Genomic DNA, 26,061 nt, shown 5'->3' with positions numbered 1-26,061 from the left:
ATACATACATATTCATGACCATCAAAAAATGAGTATATGTTCACCAGAGACTATTTGGAAGCCACTAGAAAAATGTAAAGAGATTACCTGAACACTGTTAAAATCTAGTGTATTTATTTTCAAACATTTTTCCTATGCATTTTGATAAAGTTGTAATTATGTTTTTAATGTGATAAATATTTTTTTTTAAATTTCTTTTAAAATTCAAGTAAAGGTAATATACTCACTATAGGGGGAGGTGAACCATGAGAGACTATGGACTCTGAAAAACAATATGAGGGTTTTGAAGTGGCGGGAGATGGAAGGTTGGGGGAACCAGATGGTGGGTATTAGAGAGGGCATGGATTGCATGGAGCACTGGGTGCGGTGCAAAAACAATGAATACTGTTATACTGAAAAGAAATAAAAAATTAAGAAAAAAGACATGACAGGAAAAAAAATGAAAATTTAATAAGTACTTCAGTTCTAGAGTGCATCTAGTTAAAGCAAAGAAATGGAGAAAAAGAGATCAAAGAATAAGAAAGAAGGGAAAGAGAAAAGAAAGAAGAGGAAGAGGAAAAAAGGGAAGAAAAAGAGGAGGAAGTGGGGAAAGAAGTGAGGGGAAACAGAAGAGTTGGGGGAGCATCAGTGGTGAGATGCCAGGGAGAAGGCTGGAAAGAAGGTTTTAGTAATTATGAGAGAGTTCCTGAACTAATCTCCATTCATCTTGCCCTACAACGTCGTAGCTATAAACAGGAGCAAAATGTGTTTTGTTACATTTCTGCCCTTTGAACTTCAGATTAGTTCGTTAGTCATGAGTTACAGACTTTACCTGTTCTTTGGCATAAAACAATTTAAAACACTTTAGTCAACAGGATAGCTGAAGTGGCCTGTGATTGGGTCAGCCTTCTCTGGTTGCAGAAGCTAAAGCTAGATCCCTATAGGACAAAAGCCTGAAGGTTCTACCTCTGCCAGAGATTTTAATGTGCATGAAAAGCAAAGGGCAAACCAGTTGTTTATTCCATTTATTCCTGGTCTTGAATCTCTGATTTTATGTTTTCTTCATCACATTGGTGGTAAGTTAGCTGAATTCATGTGGAGTCATTAGTAAATGAGGACAAAATCATTCCAATGTAAAAATGCTCTCAGGCACTAACAATTTTCCATGCACAGACTGTAGTTTTACCCAAATCAGCTTTTTTAAACACGGATGTGATTGTTTAAAAGTATTATACCATAGAGGATAATTTCTCTTCACACAACCGAGATCCTATATTTCTCTCTTTCTCTACGACTAGCTAGTTTTGCAACCTTGGCTTGCTTCTTAGGGAAGCTCAAAATAGACTTAGTCCCTAAGTAAGCTCAAAGTGATGAGACTGTATTTTGCCAGCAGTGTACAAAAGGAATTTCTCAGTTCATATTCTCAAGATTTTACACTTGTCAAGAGAAATAACAATACAATGCAAGATTATTTATAATTATTTACCATGGGCCATCTCCATAAATTATCACAAGGATAAATTTGTGAAAGCCTTACATCAGAGTGGGAAACCACAGGCTTGCAATGTCTGACCTTTCGTGTGATTTCATTCAGTGACTAGGATAATACCAGTCAGTTCACAGTCGATTTATTCAGGAAGATAAATCCCCTATCCTCCCAAACTCTGGCAGGCTCTCCCGATTATACCTGCCAAAACCTCTATGGACTTTTCCTTCCCTTCCCTTCTCTTTCGTGTTCAGTCTCCCTACTGCTCCCCTGCTCATGTCTTCCTTTGTTTACTTCCTCACCTCCTTCCGTGAGTTGGGTCTCCACCCTTTCGCTCTCTTTTTGCCCTCCTGTCTTCTCCTTGCATAATATGAAGTTAAAATATGGTTTCAAGCATTTTGTTGGTTTACAAGCTCTGTGTTACCACTTCCTTGCACCCTATTCTCCAGGACTCAGCATTCTTGACAGTTGCCCTACCGCATCTCTGCCTGTTTGCATACTTTTTGTCTGCTTGAAAACTCTCCACCCTCTATCAGAATCCTCCAACCAGTTCCCCTTTGTTCAAACGCACTTTTTCCATGAAACTTTCTTCTTCTCTTCTGTCCTTTTCACCTCTTTGGGTGCACCCAAATGTATTCACTTTCATGTTCCTCATCTCTCGCTTGCTCATATGAAACTTACTAGTAACTTTGAGAACTTACCAGATTATTTCATATAAAAGTATATTAAAGACAAAAGCTTATTTATATATTTATCTTTGTAGCCTTTATTAGTGGTGTTACCTTGCACATTAAAAGTGCTTCATAAATATTGAATTCACTTGCATTCTTAACTTAAATCCCAGTTTATCAGAAGTCTTCTTTTTTTTTTTTAAAAGATTTTATTTATTTATTTGTCAGAGAGAGAGGAGCGAGAGTGAGCACAAGCAGACAGAGTGGTAGGCAGAGGCAGAGGGAGAAGCAGGCTCCTGGCTGAGCAAGGAGCCCGATGCGGGACTTGATCCCAGGACGCTGGGATCATGACCTGAGCCGGAGGCAGCCGCTTAACCAGCTGAGCCACCCAGGCGTCCCTATCAGAAGTCTTCTTTAATGAAATCGTTGTCAGCCTACTCCCCACTGTAATATATGAATTACTTCATCTTTATTTTTAAAATAGTAAGTAATGTAAATTAATAAAACATTGATTCTTAGAAATACGCCATAATTTTAGTATATAAAAAATTTAAATAAAAAATAATGTCTTTATTCAAGTAAGTGAAAAATTCAGAAACTTATGGAAAATTATAATGTCAATGAGGAAACCTGTGCTATATTATTTTATTCTCGTAGACTTTAGGACCAGAAATTTAAAGTGTTGTTCTTCTTTATATCTGTTATATATCAGCTCTTCCCCAACTTCCTTCTCACCACCTCCACTCTCCTTTCCTGCACCTCCCATCTCAGCTGGTAGGTTAGTACTTAGCATGGAGTAGTTACCCAGTAATTACTTTATTCAGTGTCCTTTATAATTGCCTACCCTTATAAGGCTGCATGTAAAGGCAACCCACTAGCATAGTTATTCAAGACCTGAACAGAGAAAAAAGCTCAGTTCTAAGTTCTAAGTTGTCGCTATTTATGCCAGACAATTTAAAACCCCCACTATTTGCTCTTTCTTCTTTTTAAAATGATACTTTGTTTTGGCTTCTATATGACACCTGTATCTCTACTCAGTTCTTACCATCCACCAATTATATGCTGCCTACAGCACTACAATTTATATGCTGCCAACAGCACTATAGTTTGTGAGGAAGAAGAGCCTGGAAGTGGCAGAGGCTGACAGGGAAGGACTGCTAGAAACTGTGAGAGCAGAAGTTGTTTCTATCTCGAATCCTGCTGTGTTGCCTCTCACACAACCAGCACAATTCCTGGCACATAGTAAGTGCCTAAAAACATCTGTCAAGGGAATGCATTTATGAGATCAGTATTTGGGTTTATACTATAAATGACCAATTATAATCTATTTGCTTATATCTTTACCCTATGTATAAAAACTAAATTTTTACCTTATAAACACTTTAGAACACTGTTCTCCTCTCTCTGATGACCTTCTTACTTATAAAAAAATACCCACTTTTTAACACCTGATGGGGAACAAAAGGGAAAATGATCCTAATAGCAAGAGGGCTTAAATAGAGGAGAATCAGCTAACCTCTGCTTTTAGAGACCACAGTAACAATACATATTGCATACACAATGGTTGTATTATTTTAAATCCTGAATTTAAAAACCAGAAGACTCCAACTGTAGTCCAGAGAAGACTAGATTCTTTGTGTCTCTGTTCTGTCATCAAAATAATGATCATGATGGACTAGATCAGTACTTTGTATACTTGTTTTGAAAACACAAATACTTTTAAGAATATGATGAAAGCTTTGAATCCACTTCCCAATATTTAGTACACAATTTCTCTTCACCAGTTTCCCTGAGAACCACATGCAAAAACTCCATGTCAAGATCGCTGGACTAGGCAATCTTAAGGGTTCCTTCTATCCCTATTAACTCCAGAATGGAGTTGTTTTTGTCGCATACAACCCCACTTTGTAGCGTTGAGAGAAAAAATAGATTTTTTTCCTTTCAAGTATTAACACACACTATATGGTTTCCTCTCTACCTTTACAGTTAGAGTGCCTCCTAATGAGAACTTAAGCCAAATTAGCAGCTTCTGTAAGGACAACTCTCTATTCGTCGGCTGATTTCACAAATGTGTTGCTCTATTATTGCTTTAACTTGTTCTTTCTTTATACTTTGATTCCCAACTTGACTAAAAGGTCTTCAGACGCAGAAACTATATGTGGTAGCCAGCCTTTGGTTTGGCCTATAACAATCCCCACCACTTGGTATTCACATCCTTGAGTAGTTCCTTCCCACATTTTACTGAATGGTCTGCAAGACACATAAAATGAGGCAAAAGTGATGGTATGTCACACCGCAGCTTCCACCTTGAAGATGCCCTCTCTGGCTTTCTCTCTTTCTCTCCCTCTCCTTCATCACTCTATCTGAAGGAGACCTGTTACCATGTCATGAGAGGCCCTCATAGGGAAGGGAATTTTCTGGCCAACAGGCTGCCATGAACTGAGGCCTGCCAACTACCCTGGGAAAGCTTGGAAGAAGAACCTTCAGTCCTAGTCAGGTCTTGAGAAGACTGCAGCCCCACCTGAAAGCTTAACTCCCGACAGACTATAAGCTAGAACCACTCAGCTCAGCTGCTCTGAGATTCAGAACACTCTGACCCTATGAAATAATGAATATTGTAAGCTACTGAATTTTGGATTATTTGTTATGTAGCAATAGACAGCTAAGACACCCCCCCCCCTTGCTTAGTACTTTTGGTAACATTTTATAGTTGAAACCTATTCAAATAATCTGCTCTAGCACCCTTTGAAAAAAACACAAAACAAAACAAAAAACAGAACAGAAGTGAGGGCCAGAATAGTTAAGTACTTGCCTAAGGTCATTCAGTTAATTCCTGGAAGGAATAGAATTAAAGACCAGATCCTATAATACCTAATACAGTGTTGTTTCCATGCCTCTTATTTTCTATTCAATCTAATTCTACTCTTAGGTGGTATATAATATGTATTTATGTTTATACTTAAAGAGAACTGTTGGTATGATAAACTAAGACTGATAAATCATAGGTGAATTGTTCAAGCCTACTTTACCTGCCCTTTGTTTTCTCCTCTGGACAACCTAGGTTCATTCATAAACTATAGCAAAAAGTTAATAGCAAAAAGTAATGGATATTAATTAACATGAGCTAACTTTGCCATTTGTGAGTGGTTGTGGTAAGAAGCTTTGGGAGGAAAAGAGGCTAAATTTTCTAATAAAATAAATCTTCCAATTATTAATAAATATTAACCATCCAGGTCATTTTTGTGAATAATGAAACTAACTTTTTTATCAGTTACTATTTCTACATTCTTCTCTGTTAGCTCCTTATTACCTATAGAATAAAGTTCATGTTCCATAAAATGTAAAATAAATGTGCAAGAAATGAGACTTCACTGCATTCTCATATCTCCCTACTTTCTACCTTGAAGCCAATACTTCAGAAATACTAATTCCCATAATTCCCATACATACCTCCTTAATTATCACTCAGCTTTTCCTCATACGTTTTCCAGGAAGAGATGCCCTTACTTGACTCCCTTCCCCATTCCCTGCCCACTTCTCTAGACTGGTTCACTCCCACTAGCTCTTGAAGATAAAGTTCAAACATCATGTCTTGCAAGAGTCTTGTTCAGCTTCCTCTAGGTTATGTCACCTCCCCTCCACTGTGGTCCCTCTCTGAACATATTTTTATCACATACTTATCATATTCTATTAAAATTGAGGTTTTGGTGTTGGTTTCCCAAATAGGCTGAAATTTTTCAAATACTGGGTCTCTACATATACATCTATGTACCCACAGTACATGGCATAATAATATATGCTCAAATCAATATTGCAATAAATAGTATTCTAGTTGGAGCACCTGGGTGGCTCAGTGGGTTGAGCCTCTGCCTTCGGCTTAGGCCATGATCTCAGGGTCCTGGGATCGAGCCCCACATCGGGCTCTCTGCTCAGCAGGGAGCCTGCTTCCCCCTCTCTCTGCCTGCCTCTCTACCCACTTGTGATCTCTCTCGCTCTCTATCAAATAAATAAATAAAACCTAAACAAAAAGAAAATATGCAAGTGAAGTGAAAATGAAAAAAAAGTTTAAAAAAATAGTATTCTAGTTGCTGAAAAGAGCCATTGCAACTTTGAGAATAAAAACCTTCTAAGGTATTTTTAGGATATTTAAAAAACCAAATTAAGATTCAAATCACAAATAATGTATATGTTTGGTTTTCAAAGATACAATATAATTTACAAAAAAGCACAAAAAATCTAAAAAAAATAGAATCCCGGATACACTGTCTTTGCACTAACTCATCATTTTTGTCCCTTTTTTTTCCCCCTCTGTTTTTCTTTAATTGGGCAGGGTCCTAAAAGGATTAGAAATAAATTGAGAACATAATAATCATGGACAAAAGAAATAAGCAATTTGCCAGTAAGCTATTTCTCTTTTAACCTATCCTTCAGAAGTGCTTCTTAGAACAAACTCTGCTGTTTCTTTTGTTTATTTTTGTGTTTCTTCTGTTTGGATTGCATGGCCTTTTAGAGAGGGAAACTATCTGGCTGTATTCCTAACATTGTCTTATTTATTTTCTGAAATTAAATTGTATATATGTATGTATACTATAATAATTATGCATACACTAATGAACAGAAGTATAAATATTTTAATAAATACCAGAAATGTGATTAAAATGCAACCAAATTAATTTTTGCAGCATCTTTAGCAGTGAGTACACAAAATAAACTGAAGTTTCTAGGCCAACTCAGGGGAAGACAGATGGAGATGTTTTGTACCAGGAACGTTGGAGTAGAGTTTTTATTTAATAATGAAGAAATAATGCCAAGTACTCATTAGGTCATATTACAGAGAAGAAAATTTCAGCTGTTTATAGTTCTTCATATGCAAATTATCCCACTGCATGGTTCAAATTCATGTGTGATGTTTTAATAACACCAGTGACAGTATTGTGATCATGTGGTGATAACTGAAACTATGCTTTGGAGTTGCCCCATCTGCAAAATGAACATAACTCTGCCAATTTTAAAAGTGCTGTGTGAAGATTAAATGAGGTAATATACAGAAAGTGTTTAGCACAGTGCCAGGCACGTGGTAACATCTTGGTAAGTTTACCTCTTTCATTACAGGAGAGAAAATGTTACTTAAAAAGCCTCGGTTTTGCCCCTTTAAAATCTCTTAGTAACTTGTGTTGGCTCAAAGGACACTGAAACATTTAAATCAGTATTCTGAACATGACCTTTTTACTCTTTAATATTTAATGATGTTAGTCACACAGTGAACTCACCAGGCTTACTATTTAATACCTGCTCTCTGTGAGTTAATTGACTACCCAAGAATTACCAAAAAACAATCCAACCCTTACACATAGAGAATTTTGTTATGATCATTTTGATCATCAGCTAATCTTTTAACACCAATCTTTCTTAATTAAAATAAACAACACCTAAATAGTTCTATGTATAATTTTTTTATTTTACTTTAATATATCTTACATATATATTTTTTATAAACATATTTTTTTATTTTACTTTAATATATCTTACATATATATTTTTTATAAACATATAATGTATTTTTATACCCAGGGGTACAGGTCTGTGAATCACCAGGTTTACACATTTCACAGTTCTATGTATAATTTTAAAACTAGAAGCTGTACATTAGCAAGCTTGTCAGGCTGACCAATTTCCTGAAGTCTTTTCCTTTCTTTCTGTGAAATGGACTAATAGTATAACTGCAAGCTTACAGCAAGAGGTATTCTGAGAATTGATTAGAAAGGGATGAAGTGTTCTGCCCCAATTTCAATATTGACATACATATTTTAAAAGAATTAACATCATTTTGGTGATCTACTTATGTTTAGTCACTCAATCGAAAATGTTCCTGGTTGTACATTCTACAATTTTATATAGGCTAAATTAGAAGATTCATAATAATAACAAACAAAATTTGTATCTACACCGTACAGTAATTTTAGTAGTAATATTAATGTAAATACCTGATTGACTATGAAATAATACTTTAAAACATCATGAATTTTAGGTCTGAGTACAACTTAATCACAATGATATATAGATTTATGCTCATCTTCCTCGGGGATGATTTATTATTCAATATCTGATCAACTTTAAGCCAGTTAAGAGAAAATTTCCAGACCAAATTTGGCCAGAATCTTTTCAAAGTCGACAGCACCTCCTTATGTCTAGTAAATATCTGACAGTATTTTGTGATGCATTATTTGGACAGGGAGTTGAGCACAATTTCTCAGAAACAGAGACACTCTGATTGGCCTAAGTGGGAAAACACCTTGCTTCATTACCTACTTCATGATCTGAAGGAAATAAGAGTATGCACAGCTACTTGACTGCTGAGTGCACTACTTATATAATTGTAGCAGTGGATGGAGCTCTAATGGTCATAAAAGTTAGCTTATCGTAAAGAATGTGGCAGATAAGCTCCATAATTTTGTCCTTAAAAGCCAAACATATGCCTCAAAACTGTTGTTTCTCTCACTTTATAGACACTGTTATGGGAAAAAATATCCTCCATAATGATAATGTAGCATTTATAATGAATATTTATGGACACTTGACTTAACAGGTTACAATTATGATCAAAGATTGGAAAACCACTAAGAAGAAAAAGTATGCAGCTCTCCAGAAAAACAATATTACTCCAATTAGCAGGACTTCAGTTACACCTTCAAAAAAGTTGGGCGCCTGAGTGGCTCAGTGGGTTAAAGCCTCTACCTTCAGCTCAGGTCATGATCTCAGGGTCCTGGGATCAAGTCCCACTGGGCTCTCTGCTCGGCAGGAAGCCTGCTTCTCCCCCTCTCTGCCTGACTCTCTGCCTGCCTCTCTGCTTATTTGTGATCTCTCTCTGTCAAATAAATAAATTAAATCTTTTTTAAAAAGAAGTTACCCTCTAAAGAAAAAAATTACCCTTAAAAACTACCCTTTAAAATAAATAGTCATTTTTAGTAAACAGAGCAAAGTCTATCAACTGATAAAAGGCAAATGTTCTCATATTTTTAATAGAAAAAAGGTTACTTTAGTGAACTTAACATTGATAACCTGGGAAGATATTAAGTCACTTCCCATTTCCCAGCCTTGCAATATTATCTTACTACCAGACATCTCCAAACCTTCTCCTCTGAAGGTAATATATTTGTCCTTTCCCTTTCATACTGCTCATCCTTCAGGTCATTTTCTCTCAGAAAAGACTTGCATGCCCATTTCCTGGAGTTGAGTTGGGCAACCCCCAATTGCTCCGAACTTACCCCTTCTGACTTGTAGTTCATCCTCCACGCCCAACTAAACCATTAATTCTCTAAAAATATGGACTGTGGAATTGCTTACTATTGTAGCCCAAGTCTGGGATAGGAGAGGTGTCAATGAATATTTGTTGAATTAATAAAAGAGTGGGGAAAAAAAGAAGTCATCAATCTTTCAAAGTTTTGTAAGATGTCTTCATCATTCATGCAAATAAGGGGAGGAAACTGTCCACTACTTACAAGTGATCTCCCCATGAAAGATGCTACACTATGAACCAGACCAACCAGGCTCTTATCAGAAGTGCAGTTTGAGACACTATAAAACACGAAGATTATCCAAGGATCAGGCGACAGGCACTAAAACAAACTGAGAGTGTATTCACCAACTTCCTATTTCTCCTCAGCTCTCTCTCTGTGTACACATACATATGTCCTCTCCACCGTTTGACACCAGTCACTAAGACCAGGATCAATCCCATATGTGTTACTAATAAGTAAGCAGATTCCCTACCCAAAAATTATCAGCCCACTGCTTGGTTGTACTATTATAGCTCATTTAATGCTTAAAGACTTTTCCTCTCTCTAGGTCCTTTTAATGCAGTATAGTATACTGCAATTAAACCAATATCAACAAATTGTCATTTTTCTCTGCATGTAGTTTTTGATGTGCAAGAATTAGGTGACAGATGAAAACAAGGATGGGTGTTGAGGAGGCCGTAACTTTTCCAGGACTGGTCTTCACCATGCCATGTCAGTCATCCCTTCTAGTATCACCCCTGCTACATGTGCCTGCTTAGATCATTGTCCTCTACAATTAAACTTCTCCGCCAGTCCCTTGGAATTACCCAGGAAAATTAAATCAAATAGGTTCCAGAGGCCAATAGTGTATTTTAATGATAGAGAATAAGAGAGAAGAGGGAAAAGATACGTACTTCTCTTTTATTTCAGCGAACTTTTAATTCTTGTCTCCATTAAGTTTTCATGATAATTCAGTAATCTATTTCTTATGCATAACTAATTTTAGATGTAAAAGCTTAAGGGAGAAATATATTGAATGACTGTCAATCCTTCTCCCGTGCATTGGGCTAAGTGCTCTTCCTCTACCATTGGGAGACCAAAGGAGAATAAGACACGATGCTTATCTTTCCATAACTTACATTTTTTTAGTAGCATTGCCAAATGCTAACTGAAAGAATCCAAAACAGAGCAGAAGTGCTATGTATGGCTGGAAAAGGCAATTCTATTGAACATTTCCAATAAGTGACCTCTTCAAAGGGTACTGAAATTAACTCATTAAATTGCAGTGCTCCCTTCAATTTATGCTAAATTTCAAATTTCTAAATAGTTTTTGACCAGTAAGTAAAACTTGTTTTTTATTGATAGAATTAAAATAACTGCAAACTTTTGCTCAAACTACTTTTTTGAAAACTAAATGTTGATTGTCTTTAGGTACATAACTTAAGAATTCTTCAATCATGTTCTAATCCTAAAACATATTTAGGCTAATGCATAGGAAAAGATTTTAGTCAGTTTCTAGGTTGCCTAAATAATAGGTATCGGACATCATTTCAGATTAGGGGAATGGTCCTTTAAAGCTGCTCGAAACTCAGAAAAGAGCTTCAAGCTAGGCTTAAATCTCATTGCAAATCTCTGGATTTCAGCCCAGCATGCATCTATACCCAAAATACTACCCTAATTGTCCAAAATCACATTGAGGCTCCTGACTTTGGCACAGATTCTTGGTTCAAGGTCATTCTTAAAATATTGCTTCAGGTTCATTTTATAGCCTTTTTATTTGAAACCAAAAAATGAGGGGGAAATTTGGTTTAGTTCTTCACTGTGCCAGAGAGAGATCCCTAGGCAATAGCTCTTCAATTGCAATCTTTAAAAAAAAAAAAAAAAAAAAAAAAAAAGATTTACTTATTTATTTTAGAGAAAAGGGAGAGGAGGAAAGGGGGAGGGAGAGAGAGAGAATCTCAAGCATGGTGCTTGATCTCACGACCCTAAGATCATGACCTGAGCCCAAACCAAGTATCAGCTGTTTAAACCAACTGAGCCACCCAGGCACCCCTCTGAAATTACAATTTAATGAAATGTAAGTGTTTTACCCAAACTCGAGAGAGAGAGTTGTGGGGCAGGAGCAGTGTACTCTGTTATCAAGTAAATTTGGGAAACCATATATAATCTCCTAGAGTTCTGCAACTTATATTAGTATGAATTAGGCTCAGAGATGTCCTACTGTGAAAACTTGTTCACTTTTATTCAACCTAATATTTCCCAATCAGCCACAGAAACTGTGCTGTAGGAAACGCCATTAATATCTCAAGGGAGACCAGTGTCCTAAGAAACAAGGTTTAGAATTGCTGCCTTAAGTAAAATCTGCATGCTGAGTTGATTCTGAATTTGTTCCAAAAGCATTTTCTCAATATTATCTACAGTTACATCTAAAGTTCAAATAGGCAGATAAATGGAAAATATTACATGGTAATTTTAACATGGTAAGTATGGTATTTATGCACATTGAAATATGCCTCATTTGCCCTGTCTTATATTAACCATAAAAAAGAAACTGAGTTTGTATATAGTCCTGATAAATAAACAAAGATCATTGCAATTTTAGGCATGAATTTAACTAATAGATTCAAGCCTCCTATTTGATTATCATCTGCAATCATCTATTATTATTTCAACCCCCCTGTACACTATTTAGTTTGGCCTTGTTTTGATCTCAGAAGTTCCCCAACTATTATTAATCTATTGCATTCCATTGCCCTTATTCTTCAAGTGCATCAAAACAGTTAATAGAGCCCTATTTTATGACGATCCTAAACTTAAAATGCAAAATCTGGGGTTCCTGACTGGCTCGGTTGGTAGAGAGTGCTACTCTTGATCTCAGGGTTGTGAGTTGGAGCCCCAAATTGGTGTAGAGATTACTTGAAAAATCTCTAAAAAAAAAAATAAAATGCAAAATCCATTTATTTTTATATAAAGTCCTTTTCCCCCCTTTCCTCTCTGGGCTATTTCTTCTCCTGTTTACAAAGATGTTGCCATCCTATTTATTCTCAGAAGGACACTAGCTAATGTAATGGCTCTAGCAAGTACTCATGCCCACTCTAGTAGAAGTGATTACATTCTTCTGCAGGGAAGTTGACTGGAACAGAGAACTTCCAGAGCCAGTTCTCTCCCAATATACATCAAACCAAAAGGTCTGAGAATGACATTATCTGCCTAAAAGGCAAATTTTACCTGGACATGGATATTATGCTTCCCAACCCTAATCCCTTTGTCTTTATATATTACTACACAAACCCTTTTGCACAACTAAGGTAAATAGGTAAATTTTCTTTGTTAGCAAATTGGGTATGACTTCTCTACCTAAGTCAGGTGCAGATATAACCTCAAATATAGTAGATGTGAATCTTGGCTAAGAAACAGTTAAGTGAAAAAAAAAAAAAAAAAAGAAACAGTTAAGTGTTCAGTGACTCTTTAATTTAGCTTTCTGAACCATGTGAAAGGCAGAGGATTTTCATTTTACAACCTATTTTGTGTATAGGAAGACTGGATATGAACCTGGAGTACATTATGCTAAGTGAAATAATCTAGACACAGATGGACAAATACTACATGACGCCACTTATAGGAGGAATCTAAAATAGTCAAACTCGTAGAAGCAGAGAGTAGAATGGTGGTGGCCAGGGGCTGGCAGGAAGGGGGAGATAGGGAGGTATTTGCTAAAGGGTACTAAATTTCAACTATGCAAGGTGAATATGTCCTAGAGATATACTGTGCAGTGTAGTGCCTATAGTTTATACTGTTACATGGTATATTTAAATATTTTCTAAAAGGATGGATCTTATGTTAAGTGTTCTTATCACAAAATAATCATAATAAATTAAAAGAATGGAGGAAACTTTTGGAAGTGGTAGATATATTTATGGCACAGATTGTGGTGGTAGTTTCACAGAAGTAGAAATTAGTCAATTTGTATACATTAAATAAGTACAGATTTTTGTATGTCAACATACCTCAGTAAAGTTTTTTTTTTTTTAAAGAAAGATTGGATATGGTTCAGAAAAGGAAGGAATTCATATGGAAGCTTACTTCATTTAATGAGTTCTTTTTTCTCCATATTACTTAGATATGCACAATTCCTGCCTTTTCTTCTGTGAGCCATATGTGAAATTAAAATATAGAAAAGTATTGTATTCCACTAGTGATGAAAAAGAAGTTACTGTGCTACCAAAAGTTTTTGATACAGAGAAGGAAAACTAGGATCCTGAGAAAAGAAAGAAAGCTTTGCTTTAATCCCAAATTTACAAAGAAAACCAACCTCTAGCTTCATATCCTTTTCACTATTCTGGTTAGACCCTCTAGGCTTGTGGTTTTTTTCCCCCTCGGTTTTCTAGACTTGAGGTTATCTCTTTAAATCACTGCCTTAAACTCTGTGGGGTGGCCATAGGAGATGAGACCCTAATTTGGGGGCATCTGGGTTCATAGTTATAAGTGGCTCAGTAAGCTGGCATTGATGTCTATACTCCACATCCCCTGCTGTAGCACCACTTGAAATTGTCAAAAGAGATTCAGACCTGCCTGTCATTGTGAGACTGTGGTACAAGACCTATTCTTCCCTGCAATGAATTCATTGCATAGCCTTTCACATAGTAGTTACAGAGCTATCATCACATGCATTTCCAGACCAGTTCCAAATGTTGGAGCCACTGAGATTTGAGATCAACTGGACCCAGAAGAACTTCATCAGTGCATAATTCAGAGAGTCATTCCTGATAAGCCCATTTTGAAATCTTCATATAAGTTAACTATGGAGCCATTGAAGGACTTTAAAACATTCCTGGGACCTGAGGGCATCCAGGTGGAAATAGAACCCTTGGTCCCATTAAATAGTTGTTTTTAACCTTATCTGCACAGTAAAATCACTGGAAAGCGTTAACAAATATTGATGCCTGAGTCTTCCCCCACCGTCTCAGGATTCTGATTTAACAGTTGTCTCCCAATAATCTAATGTGATCCTCTAACATGATCCTGTGGTTCTCAGTTTTGGCAGCATGTCAGAATTATCTGGGGAGCTTTTTAAAGTCCTGGTGCCCAGGCTTCACCCCTTATCAATTTAATGAGAGTCTCTGCGGGTGGGACCTGGCTTCAGTATTTTTTTTTTAAAGTTCCCTAGCTGATTACAGTATTAGCCAAAGCTGAGCAATAGGAAAACCTGGAAAAGGGAACGTGACTGACTGAAAGCTGGCTTCTTGTGTTCTCTCCAATTCACTTGGGTCTCTGAATGCTCTAGAACTGTAGGCTAAAGAGCTGTAACACAGCTGAGTTGAAAGGGAAAATACATGTAGATGCTCTGGCTTGGTACCAAAAAGAAAATGATGGTCAGTTCAAATGAGGATTTACAAAATAAAGAAGAGATGCACCTGTGGCAATAAATTATGTGTACTTTGTCACCAGTTCTACAGGATTGCATTTGGTCACTAATGCAGGGTTTTGGTTCAATTCCATAGATATGTTTCTCATTGTTCTTTTTTTAAGTTGGGGTTGCCCTGGTTTTCTTATTTTTGTTTTGATAATGTGAATTATTTTTCTTTTGTATAACCTGCTAAGTTCAGAGCATAAACAAGTTTACCATCTCCATATTTAGAGGTGGTATGTATATTTGCTAACTACTAGCAGAGATTATTGCTGAGTAGGATCTTATCCAAAGAATTGTTGACAGTTGGGTTGCTGAAGATTTTGTGGCCAAAGTCAAATCCCACAACACTGTGTTTATTTGCTTTTTGCCAATTGTTAGGCCATATCCCGTCACAGTCTAACAATCCAAAAGAGAATATTGCCAAATCATTGGCTGGTTTTCAGAATGGCTAACCCTTTTTTTGCTATGGAACTTAAAATGCTTAATTCTAATAAGTGAGGCATGCTTTTGCTCGAGTCAGTGGCCTATCACAATTAAGGATTTCTTCTTAAAAGAAATGAATGATATTGACCATGGTTAGGAAGAGCAAAACCTTTTAGTAATTGGATCCCCAAAGCAAGAAAATGGTCTTGAAGGTCTGAGTTCTTTGTCCCACATCTGTCTCTCAGGGCAGTTGTCAGTTGCCCAGTGCACTGCTGCCATCTCTCACTTGGCACCTCAATTCCCAGCTTAAACAGCAGTGTTATTTCTGTCAGGTGTGGAGTGATTGACTCTGTCTGTTGATGGGGTGCCGGGTCCAAAAATTGTCTAAATTCACCCTCTCACCCTTCCCCAAGGGGGGAGTTCTGACGACAACAGGGAAAGTATTGACCATCCATTACCAATCCTCTCCTTTTGCAGAGGATATGAATATTTCTTTCATTTTAGGAGGGCATGTAATGCTTTTATTAACCTTATTATTAGTTCAGGTTAGGTTCCAGTTTTGTCACTTGTAAACCTACTATAAGGCTAAATGTGGAACCACCAGAGAGAACAGGCTTTCTTACCTCCCGGGTGAGAAGGGTAAGCAATCTGAGGAACAGTTCTCCAGTAACAGCTTCTCTCCCCAGTGTCGGCAGTGTGGTCTAGCATCTCCTGGCCTCTCATGAATTCCTACGTTTACATACTTGGGTCTTACTTAATGTCTATTAGTACAAGTCTTATTTTTGTTGGGTTCCTTGGCATGCTTTTTCTGCAATTTACTCATTCTAATCTAAATGTAAAATATTTCACAAGACAACACGAAAATTAAGACTAAAGTTAGGTCCTCACAACTCAGGATAGCTTAAGTCATTTTTTCAGTTCCCTAAAGATACGAGACATGAGCTATCATATCCACCTCCCTGCCACAATGCTTCTCTTCCTCTAGGCCCTCCATCAACCTGTCCTAGCCCAATCTTCGGGAAACAGAATTGTATACCCAGATTTATTACCTCTTCTACTCACTCCAGTCCATTAGCTTAGCAATATCTTGGAAGTTACATTTTTTATGAAGAATTTATCCTTCTCCTAGTAAAGTAAGCTGTCCTTCAAAACCTATTCATTTCATCGGGTAACTTTCCCCTTCATTCAAAGCAAAGCCATGAGAATGGAGTGGGGACCTTCTCATGGTAATGCAGAGAACAACTGTCTCACACAAGCTGACATCTAACTTTTCATGCAAAATTTTACCATCTAAGATATTTAAATCTATACCATCTTAAGAGATCTCTAAAGAAGGGTGTTCAAAAACCACTGAACATATTTAAGGCATCGGAATACTGAAAATGAAATGCAAGAGTTTGATTCAGATCTATCACACTTTCTGAACTCTGCTGCATTTCACTTCAGTAGACAATCCAATTACCTTTACTCTCATTTTAAATAGGAAGGAAACATCTTTTGTTCATTTGTTCATTCATTCAGTTAATTATTGAGGAATGTAAATAGTCTTCATATTTGTAATTTCAAGTTTTTCTTCTCTTTTGGCTTCTTAAATTTTGTTGAGCACTTTCTTTGTACCTGGATATAGTAGCTTCAACTTTATATGTGTCAATTTGCACATTTTATGTATGGAGCATTCACATTTAAAATTAGTAAGGCTTTCCCAGAAATAATAGGAAACGACTCTCAGAATTCTCTTCTAGGGGCGCCTGGGTGGCTCAGTGGGTTAATGCCTCTGCCTTCAGCTCAGGTCATGATCCCAGGGTCCTGGGATCAAGCCCTGCATCAGGCTCTCTGCTCGGCGGGGAGCCTGCTTTCACCTCTCTCTCTGTCTGTCTCTGTGCCTACTTGTGATCTCTGTCTGTCAAATAATAAATAAAATCTTAAAAAAAAATTCTCTTCTAATAAGTTATTCTCCATTTATTTTTCAACGAAGTGTTTCCTTTTGTATCTTAGGATTTCCTAATAGACAACGGTGAATCAGCTTCTTTCCAAGTATGCTGAAGGTTGAGTGGCTCCTTCTTTAATAGGATAATAATACAACCTGCCAAGAGTTTTAGGGTTTACTTAAAGCATCCTATTAAAGGTTTCTCTTTCCAGGAGAATTCACCATATCAAAAAGTATACTTCTATATGCAGCCTATGAAAAGCTTATAGAAGTGAAGACTATTTATATGACATATATCCTGTCTTTAAGTACCTTAGTATTGTGACATTCTAATTAATGATACAGAATGAATTTCTTTCTTCCTGTCTCTCTTTCATTTTTACTGTAGAATTAGAGTAGAGGAGGAGTGGTATACCCAATCAGCTTTATGGTTACTCAAGGTTAACACTAAATTATGTTTCAAACTATAAAATAAGTTTGGCTTTTTGTGTATGTTTACAAACACCTGGGTTTCATGGTTTCAAGAAATTTTAACACAAAATAAAACACATATGTGAATGTGTCCTAATTGTGGATATTTTTCATCCCAAGTAATTATGCGTACTGTTCATTTTCACTGGATTTTATATCTAATTTTTCACTTTCCATTACTTGACTAAAGCATTCAAAAGACATTAGCTGGCATACAGAAGAATTCTACAGTGTTTAAGTTTGATAACGATATTACTATGATTTCAAATTAGTTCTGACAGCTCATCTTATCCTTGAGATAATATTCACCTATATCATTCAGAGTATGTGGTAATTATATAATGAGTACTTAGATTTATTCACATTTATGTGATATATTCTATGGCTTAGAATAGAATAGACCATAAGAACTAGAAGGTATATTGGAGATCATCTGCACATATCCCATATCTTAGAGATGAAAAAACTGAGACTTGGAAAGAATTAAATATTTTTCCAGAATTATTCACAGGGAGGGATTATATGTATGCATCATAACTTTCACCTGGGCTCTGTCTTCTCTACCAGGTTCCATTATCCATGATAAGTCTCAATTTTTAAAAAATTGATTATATTCCAAATTCTGTTGCTCACATTAAAGTGATTATCCACAGAACTTTCCTCCAAATGGTTATTTCTTTACCTAAACCTAAGCATAATAATAGAACTATATTCTATGACTAACATGATAATTTTATTAATAACTGTAATGATTAAAGTATTGCTGTTAATGATCCATTAAAATGGCCTTAGCATTCTATATCAATTATAGTTACAAAGAAGATCCTCTTATTTTCATATTGGGAACATAATTCCCCAGATTCCCACTTATTGGTTCATTAATTAAGAAGCCTAAAAAGCATTCATTAAACAAGCAACCAAAGTTTCAAGTACTCACTGCAAGCAAAACGTACTTTTAAGTACTCAAGCAAATGTTTACACCATCAACCCCATGTATTCTTTTTCAGTTGACTTTAACATACATAATATTATAAGATGAAATAATAATAACATTGTTCAAATGCTAGTAATATAAACAAAATCTTTTTTCATTCAGGGATTTTAAATTCTTACTATCCATGTTGAATATTTTACCCCTAAAATTTAAAACTATTAAAATTGTTTATTAATCATAACTGCTAAATGATAAGTCCAACCCTGATATTTTAACATGAAAAAAAACTGGGTTTTGGAAAAAATGTAATACACTAACAGAAAATCATGGGCATCTCTTCTAACTCACTTTTATTTCCTCCTTCACATTTACAATTCTCTTAAGGTAACATAGAACTATGGCACAGAAGATTAAAGAAAATGTTAGGAGGAACCTTTTTTTTTTTTTTTTTTTTTTTTGCTCAGATGAATAAACAATCTAATACAAACTCATTGTGGTGCAAACAGATGAGGATACCACAGAGTCCCTTCTCTTTTATAACTGTACACAATTGCACAAGTTGCTAAATTCATTTTTGAGCACAGATTATTTCCCACTACAGAAATGTTGTTTCAAAGAAAATCAAATTACTTTTTCAAATAAAATTTCTTTTCCTCAAACTAGTAAGTAGCTTTTGGTGAGCATTTACTGAGCATTTACTGAGAACTCTCTTTAAGAGTTCCTAATGAATTTTGATAGAAGACAGTGAGTCACATTTCATTGTGAATAATATCATTTACATTTTGCTTAGCTTATAAGCATTTTGAGTTTAGGACATAGGGATTATATTTTCAAATTGGTTTGGGTTATCAGCTACAACTATAATATTAGTAGATTTAACCTGTTGCAGAAGATGTTTTTGGAAACATAGTTCAATGATCCCAATTGAGAGAAATTAGAAGATGATAGTTAATTTAAAAAAAAAAAAAAAAGGAAACTAAGAAAGCCTGTCAGTTGAAGAATGATTCTTTCACAGATTAAGGTTCCTACACGTGCTATAAATTAAGGACATTACTTACTGTAACTGTTCTTCATCTCTTGGGTTCCTTTGACCTTGCCTCGTTTATCAATCCTCAGATACCACTGTGTTCGACAGAAGAGTCTTCTCACTCTTATATCCCCTCCTTCCATGTAATCATAACTTCTTGTATGTCGCTCAGGGCTGGAACAGTTCACATTTGTAGCCATTTGCTCTGGAGTCATGTCATTGCAAGCTAAAGATATAGTGCCCACTAGACAGATAATGTGAAAGCATGATCTGTAGAGCAAAGTTGGCAGGATCCATGTCAGTATCCATTTGCGCATTATAGTGTAGTGCTCCGGGTGTTCATGAATAACATAATGAAAATTAAATCTTGAGTTGATTGTTGCTCCTAGGTCATTGACCTCTTCCTATCTGTGAATTGTAGATTGATTTAAGAAAGAGTAGTTGTTTTTTTTCCAAATTGTTATCCTTATCCTTTTAGTTCCTGATAACAATACAGGATTCCTCCTAAAATAACTCTCTGTTGGTATTTCCTTATAAAAACAGGTTGTAATAAGCTCAGTTGCTGCAACACTGTTTACTACTTGACTTCTGTTTGCAATAAGAAATTAAGAATAGGGAAAGGAGGGGAGGGGAGGATGAAAAATTATATGTATAAATCTTAGTAGGTAAATAGTAGTATAACATGCAGTGCAGTTTGTACTGTGAAGGCACATTTAAAACAGCTTTCACAGAAGATGCCAACATCTTCATTTCTCTCTATGTAGATTTATAAAAGTTATGCATTACTAGAAACAAATCAGAATATGATTGTACCATTTATTCCGATGGCTATTTGGTAAGAAACATCCTGCAGTTAGAGCTATTGATTTAAATTAAGTCCTAAAATCACTATTAACAAAGTATAAATGCTTTCCCTAGATTTGTTTATTGTATGCTTTTATGTTTCTGGTTAATCAATTATATTCTCCTGAACTACCCGCATTTCTCAAGTTAAATGCCAGTATTGTCTGGAGAACGTCAACCTTATCTTTATGTAAGTTCTACAGCATAATTACTATAGATAATTACGTGGCTCAAAAGTTTGGTAACTTTACTTTTCCCCTCAGCACTAAAACCAGAGAAAGAGGTAAACTACTAGAAAACCATTCAGTATTATTTTTAAAGACAAATAACAGTAACTTACTTGTTCTGTTGATAACAGCTGGATACACAAGAATTCCATGTCTGTTGTCTGCCTTGTGCAACTTGAGCCTCTCTACTGTAGCTACAAACTATTTCTCAGCTGAGAAATTCTCCAGCAGAATCATAATTGTTTCCATAAATCAACAGGCAAGAGGATTTTTCTCTCTGTGTGAGCGCGTGTATGCTTGTGTGTGTGTGTGTGGAGCCTTTTTATTCAGGGCTTTTCGATAAATACCTTTGCTGACCTCATTGGAAGCAATTAAAACTTAACCAGTGAGCTGTTAGTTGAATACAACAGCGAGAATAAAGGAGGCTTATATAGTATTCATTCGATGGTCATGAGAGGGAGCTATGAACATGGTTTATGCCTAAACCTACCAGTGGGTACCTACTTTGTAGAAACAGATCTCTGATTCTGAAGCAGTTAAAAGGGGAAAGGGAATTTTTTGCACCATCTTCACAACAAAAGTGTTATATATAAGTTAAAAAATATTCCTTTGAACATTTATAAAAGGGATTTTTGCTGGTTAGAAAACCTTTTCAATAGCTTTACAATACGTGTGTTTCTACTGTTACTTCTTTGCACTCAGAATTTTAGAACAAAACTAGCCTGTGTCAATTAACTCACATCTTAGTGTTCTAAAGCACTATGTGGCCGAGTTAAGTGCATATCTTTTCACACAGAGGTATTTTACCATGGTATATGAGTATAATTTTTAGATTTTATATTCCTAGGCTGAAAGTAAGAGGACCTAGTTTCTTATTTGAGCTGAGCCACTATTTACCAGTATGACTTTGGGCAAGTCACTTGGCATTTCTGAGTCTCAGCTACTATATTTGTAAAATTAGTGCATTAGTCTAAATGATTCTGTGGTGCCTTGTAGTTTTAAAATTCTGTGAATTTGACTTGTACTAACTACCAATATAAGAAAGAGGATGCATCCTTTTAAAAATTATAATCTTTAAAAATTAAAAATAAAATGGTGTTACACTGCTTATCAGTGTTTGACTCTTGTCTCAATAAGAACATTAGCACAATAAATAAACGTTTATCAAAGGATGGAATTATAAGAGTCGTAGTTAATGTAAATAAGAGACAGCTATTGTACTTTCCAACATGAGGTACTCTCTCCTTTGCTTCCTATTCTGGCATATATATAGTGTTCTAGTGTTTTGTTAACTATTTGCTGCAAAATAATTGCATTGCTAATTTAAATCAATATTTAGGAATGTATATTGAAATTCTCTTTCCCATGTTAATACCGCCAAAACACACACACACACACACACACACACACACACACACACACACACACACAACTTGAAATGCACTATTTTACCACCAGGTGGTGCATGTAGACCAAATAGAAAAAGGAAATTAAGTCCTTCCAATCCAGATCATAGTGTATGTGATTTCTGTGCTTTTGGGGAACAGAATCAAGAGCATGGAAAAGGCTAAATGTACCCAGTTACTCTTTAGGCACCGGATATTGAAATTTATAAGTTTACTAGAGCAGAGGAGGGTGGGCCCTTCTCTAATTGCATCCGTTGAATAGGTCACTGTAAAATAATCTATCATGTAGGCCGAAGAGAAGGGAAAGAATGATGCTACTGTGTTCTGAATCATAGTCCCATATGCAACAACAAGGAGCAGTGCCAGAACTCCTAGAACTTGGATATTGCTTCTAAAGAAGTGAAAATTATTAACTCAGTTCACAGGTAAAGATGTTCAAGAGCTACTAAATCCATTTGTTCCACACCAAGCCTACACATTTTAAACGAAGAAATCAATAGATTAAAAGTCAAAATTTGCTAATTAAGTGCTCAAAACTTAAATAAAAGAAATAGTTTGTTGATAAAGACTGCTAGTGCCTCCTTAAAATCTGTTCTATAGGGTTAACTGTAAAACTGGAAACAAAGCACAAAATTGTGATCTATTTATTTTAGGTTCATTAGTTGCCTTTGCACTCTGTGATTTGAAAATATAATCCCCATAATATTAATGAGTGGCTTACTCTCAACGAGGTAACTATATTTAAATCTTTTAATCAGTGGGATGGCTGGGTGGCTCAGTCAGTTAAGCAGCTCTCCGGCTCAGGTCATGATCCCAGAGTTTCCCACTTCACACTCCTTGCGCAGGAAGGAGCCTGCTTCTCCCTCTGCCCCTACCCCCATTCATGCCCACAGGCACACTCTCTCTTTCTCTCTCTCCCCCTGCAAATGAATAAAATCTTCTAAAGAAAAATTCTAAATAAATAATCTTTTGATTATCAGTTTTCCTAATGGAAAATAATTAACTCAAGATAGGCCCATAACCTGCTTCAATAACACCACAGCTGTAATGAAAACCTCACTTATGCCCTTATTATACGTATACTTTAAGACGTATTCTCCAGGGGCGCCTGGGTGGCTCAGTGGGTTAAGCCACTGCCTTCAGCTCAGGTCATGATCTCAGGGTCCTGGGATCAAGTCCTGCATCAGGCTCTCTGCTCGGCAGGGAGCCTGCTTCTCTCTCTCTCTCTCTCTGCCTGCCTCTCCGTCTACTTGTGATCTCTCTCTATCAAATAAATAAATAAATAAAAAGAGGTATTCTCCAAAAACCAAGAGGAACTTCAGGTATCTCTAGATGGGTTAACACTCTGGGTTTGTTGTTGTTGTTATTTTAGATTTTATTTATTTATTTGACAGAGAGAGACACAGCAAGAGAGGGAACACAAGCAGGGGGAGTGGGAGAGGGAGAAGCAGGCTTCTCACATGGCAGGGAGCCCTATGCAGGGTTCAATCCCAGGACCCTGGAATCATGACCTGAGCTGAAGGCAGATGCTTAACCTAGGTGCACCTACACTCTGCGTTTTTTAAAAAATATTATGTTATTTAACGTCAATTAATTAAAAATATAATGTATTATTAGTTTTAGAGGTGGAGATCAGTGACTCCTCAGTTGCTCATTACATCATGTCCCCTCCTTAATGCCCATCACCCAGTTACCACATCCCCCCACTACTCCCCTCCAGCAACCCTCAACTTCCTTCCTATAGGTAACAGTCTTTTATGGTTTGACTCCCTCTCTGATCTCATATTATTTTATTTTTCCCTCCCTTCTCCTATGATCCTCTGTTTTTCTTCTTAAATTCTATAGATGAGTTACATCAGATGATAATTGTCTTTCTGTGATTGGCTTATTTCTCTCAGCCTTTAGATCCATCCACATCATTGCCTATGGTAACATTTCATTTTTGATGGCTGAGTAATATTTCATTATATATAGATACCACATCTTCTTTATCCATTCATCTGTCAATGGACATCTGGGCTCTTTCCATAGTTTGGCTATTGTGGACATTGCTGCTATAAACATTAGGGTGCAGTTGCCCCTTTGGATCACCATGTTTGTATCCTTTGAGTAAATACTTACTAGTGCAATTGCTGGGTCATAGGGTAGCTCTATTTTTAACTTTTTGAGGAAACTCTATACTGTTTTCCAAAATGGCTGTACCAGCTTACATTCTCACCAGCAATGTAAGAAGGTTTCCCATTCACATCCTCGCCAACATTTGTTGTTTCCTGGCTTGTTAATTTTAACTATGCTGACTGGTATGAGGTGGTATCTCATTGTGGTTTTGATTTGTATTTCCCTAATGCTGAGTGATGCTGAGCACTTTTTCATGTGTCTACTGGCCATTAGTATGACTTCTTTGCAGAAATGTCTGTTCATGTCTTCTGCCCATTTCTTGATTGGATTACTTGTTTTTTTGAGTGCTGAGTTTGATAAGTTCTTTATAGATTTTGGATACTAGCCCTTTATCTGATAAGACGTTTACAAATATCTTCTCCCATTCTCTAGGTGGTCTTTTGGTTTTGTTGACTGTTTCTTTTGCTGTGCAAAAGCTGTTGATCTTGATGAAGTCCACTAGTTCATTTTTGCCTTTTATTTCCCTTGCCTTTAGAGACGGGTCTAGCAAGAAGTTGCTGTGGCCAAGGCTGCCTGTGATCTCCTCTAGGATTTTGATGGATTCTTGTTTCACATTTAGCTCTTTCATCCATTTTGAGTTTATCTTTGGGTATGGTGTAATAAAGTAGTTTCATTCTTCTGCATGTGGCTGTCCAATTTTGCCAACACCAGTTGTTGAAGAGACTATCTTTTTTAGATTGAATATCCTTTCCTGCTTTGTCAAAGAGTAGTTGACCATAGAGTTGAAGGTCCATTTCTGTGTTCTCTATTCCATTCCATCACTCTAGGTTTTTTTAAAGTTCTTGGTGGTAATTACATTGATAAGCATTTATTGTTCTATTTTTAATGTATATATAGTGATAAGCTAAGCACAGAAATACTTTGAAGAAGTGTCTCTCTTACTGTTTCTGGATTGTGTTAACTTCAGTTTTCATTGGAAACACCTCCAGCTCTTGAGCTTTGAATTTGTAAAACAAAGGTTTAAATCTGTAAAACAAAGGATTCTTGCATCTATTCCTAAACACTGGCTTTTTAGAAAAACATCCTTAGAAAGTAAAGATTAGCATCTGGTATTCTTCAAAAAGAAACAGTGCCTAATTCTTGCCTTGGTTGATTTGGGAATAGAATATGTAAAAAGAATACAGTGAAATCATAATGAAAACATAAGTGGTCATTAAGGTAATGATTAACCACCATCTAGTTTTGCTTAAGCAACCTCCACTATATTCCTATTTAATAAAGAGGTAAATGATAGAAAATAGCTTTTGTTTAATAAATTTTGCATTTCAGTAATTAATTTTAAGCCTATGCCACATTCATAAGTATATATAATATAATCAGTAGAAGGGAACATCATTAAATATTTTCATTACTGTACATTTTTACATCCTATCCTGTTCCCCATCCTTTTAGCTCCCATTCTTTATCAAAAATATAGATAATCATTGTTATTAGTTTCTTGTGTAACTTTCCAGAGTTTTCTATGTATATATAGGCAAATTGAATACATATGTGTGGATATACACACACATATATATATTTTTTTCTTCTTTTTGTACAAAAGGTAGCATGCCATACATCATGTGCTGCATGTTGCGTTTTTACTAATGAAAATAGAAAGTCCCCATTAGTATTTAGGGAATCTCCTCAATTTGTTTTACAACTGCATTGTACTCCATTGAATGGGAATATATCACAATGTATTTGCCTAGCCATCTATTGATGGACATTTAATTTTTTTCCAGTCCTTTTCTGTTACAAAAAAAAAAAAAATGCTCCAACAAATAGAATTGTAAATGTGTCATTTTTTTTACTATGCAAAT

At 36.0% G+C, this 26,061-nt stretch overlaps 2 protein-coding genes across 8 annotated transcripts in view; one reads left to right on the top strand and one right to left on the bottom strand.

Moving 5' to 3' along the window:
• Window positions 1-21,106, bottom strand: part of FGF7 (fibroblast growth factor 7) — a 51,503-nt gene extending 30,397 nt beyond the window's left edge. Inside the window, exons 1-2 of one of the 3 annotated variants that reach the window (XM_032343679.1) lie at window positions 20,789-21,106; window positions 19,637-20,013 (exon numbers count right to left, since the gene is read on the bottom strand). In XM_032343679.1, coding sequence (XP_032199570.1) covers window positions 19,637-19,922 — 286 coding nt within the window. In that variant the 5' untranslated portion in view covers window positions 19,923-20,013; window positions 20,789-21,106. The remainder of the gene's footprint in view (window positions 1-19,636; window positions 20,014-20,788) is intronic. The other 2 variants (XM_032343680.1, XM_032343681.1) reach the window with 2 other exon arrangements.
• Window positions 1-26,061, top strand: part of FAM227B (family with sequence similarity 227 member B) — a 202,445-nt gene that overhangs the window by 107,931 nt on the left and 68,453 nt on the right. The window lies entirely within an intron of this gene.

Source organism: Mustela erminea, chromosome 5, assembly GCF_009829155.1.
Source record: "Mustela erminea isolate mMusErm1 chromosome 5, mMusErm1.Pri, whole genome shotgun sequence".
Taxonomy (NCBI): domain Eukaryota; kingdom Metazoa; phylum Chordata; class Mammalia; order Carnivora; family Mustelidae; genus Mustela; species Mustela erminea.
Note: the sequence above shows the minus strand (reverse complement) of the source record. Positions and strands in the feature narration are given on the sequence as shown.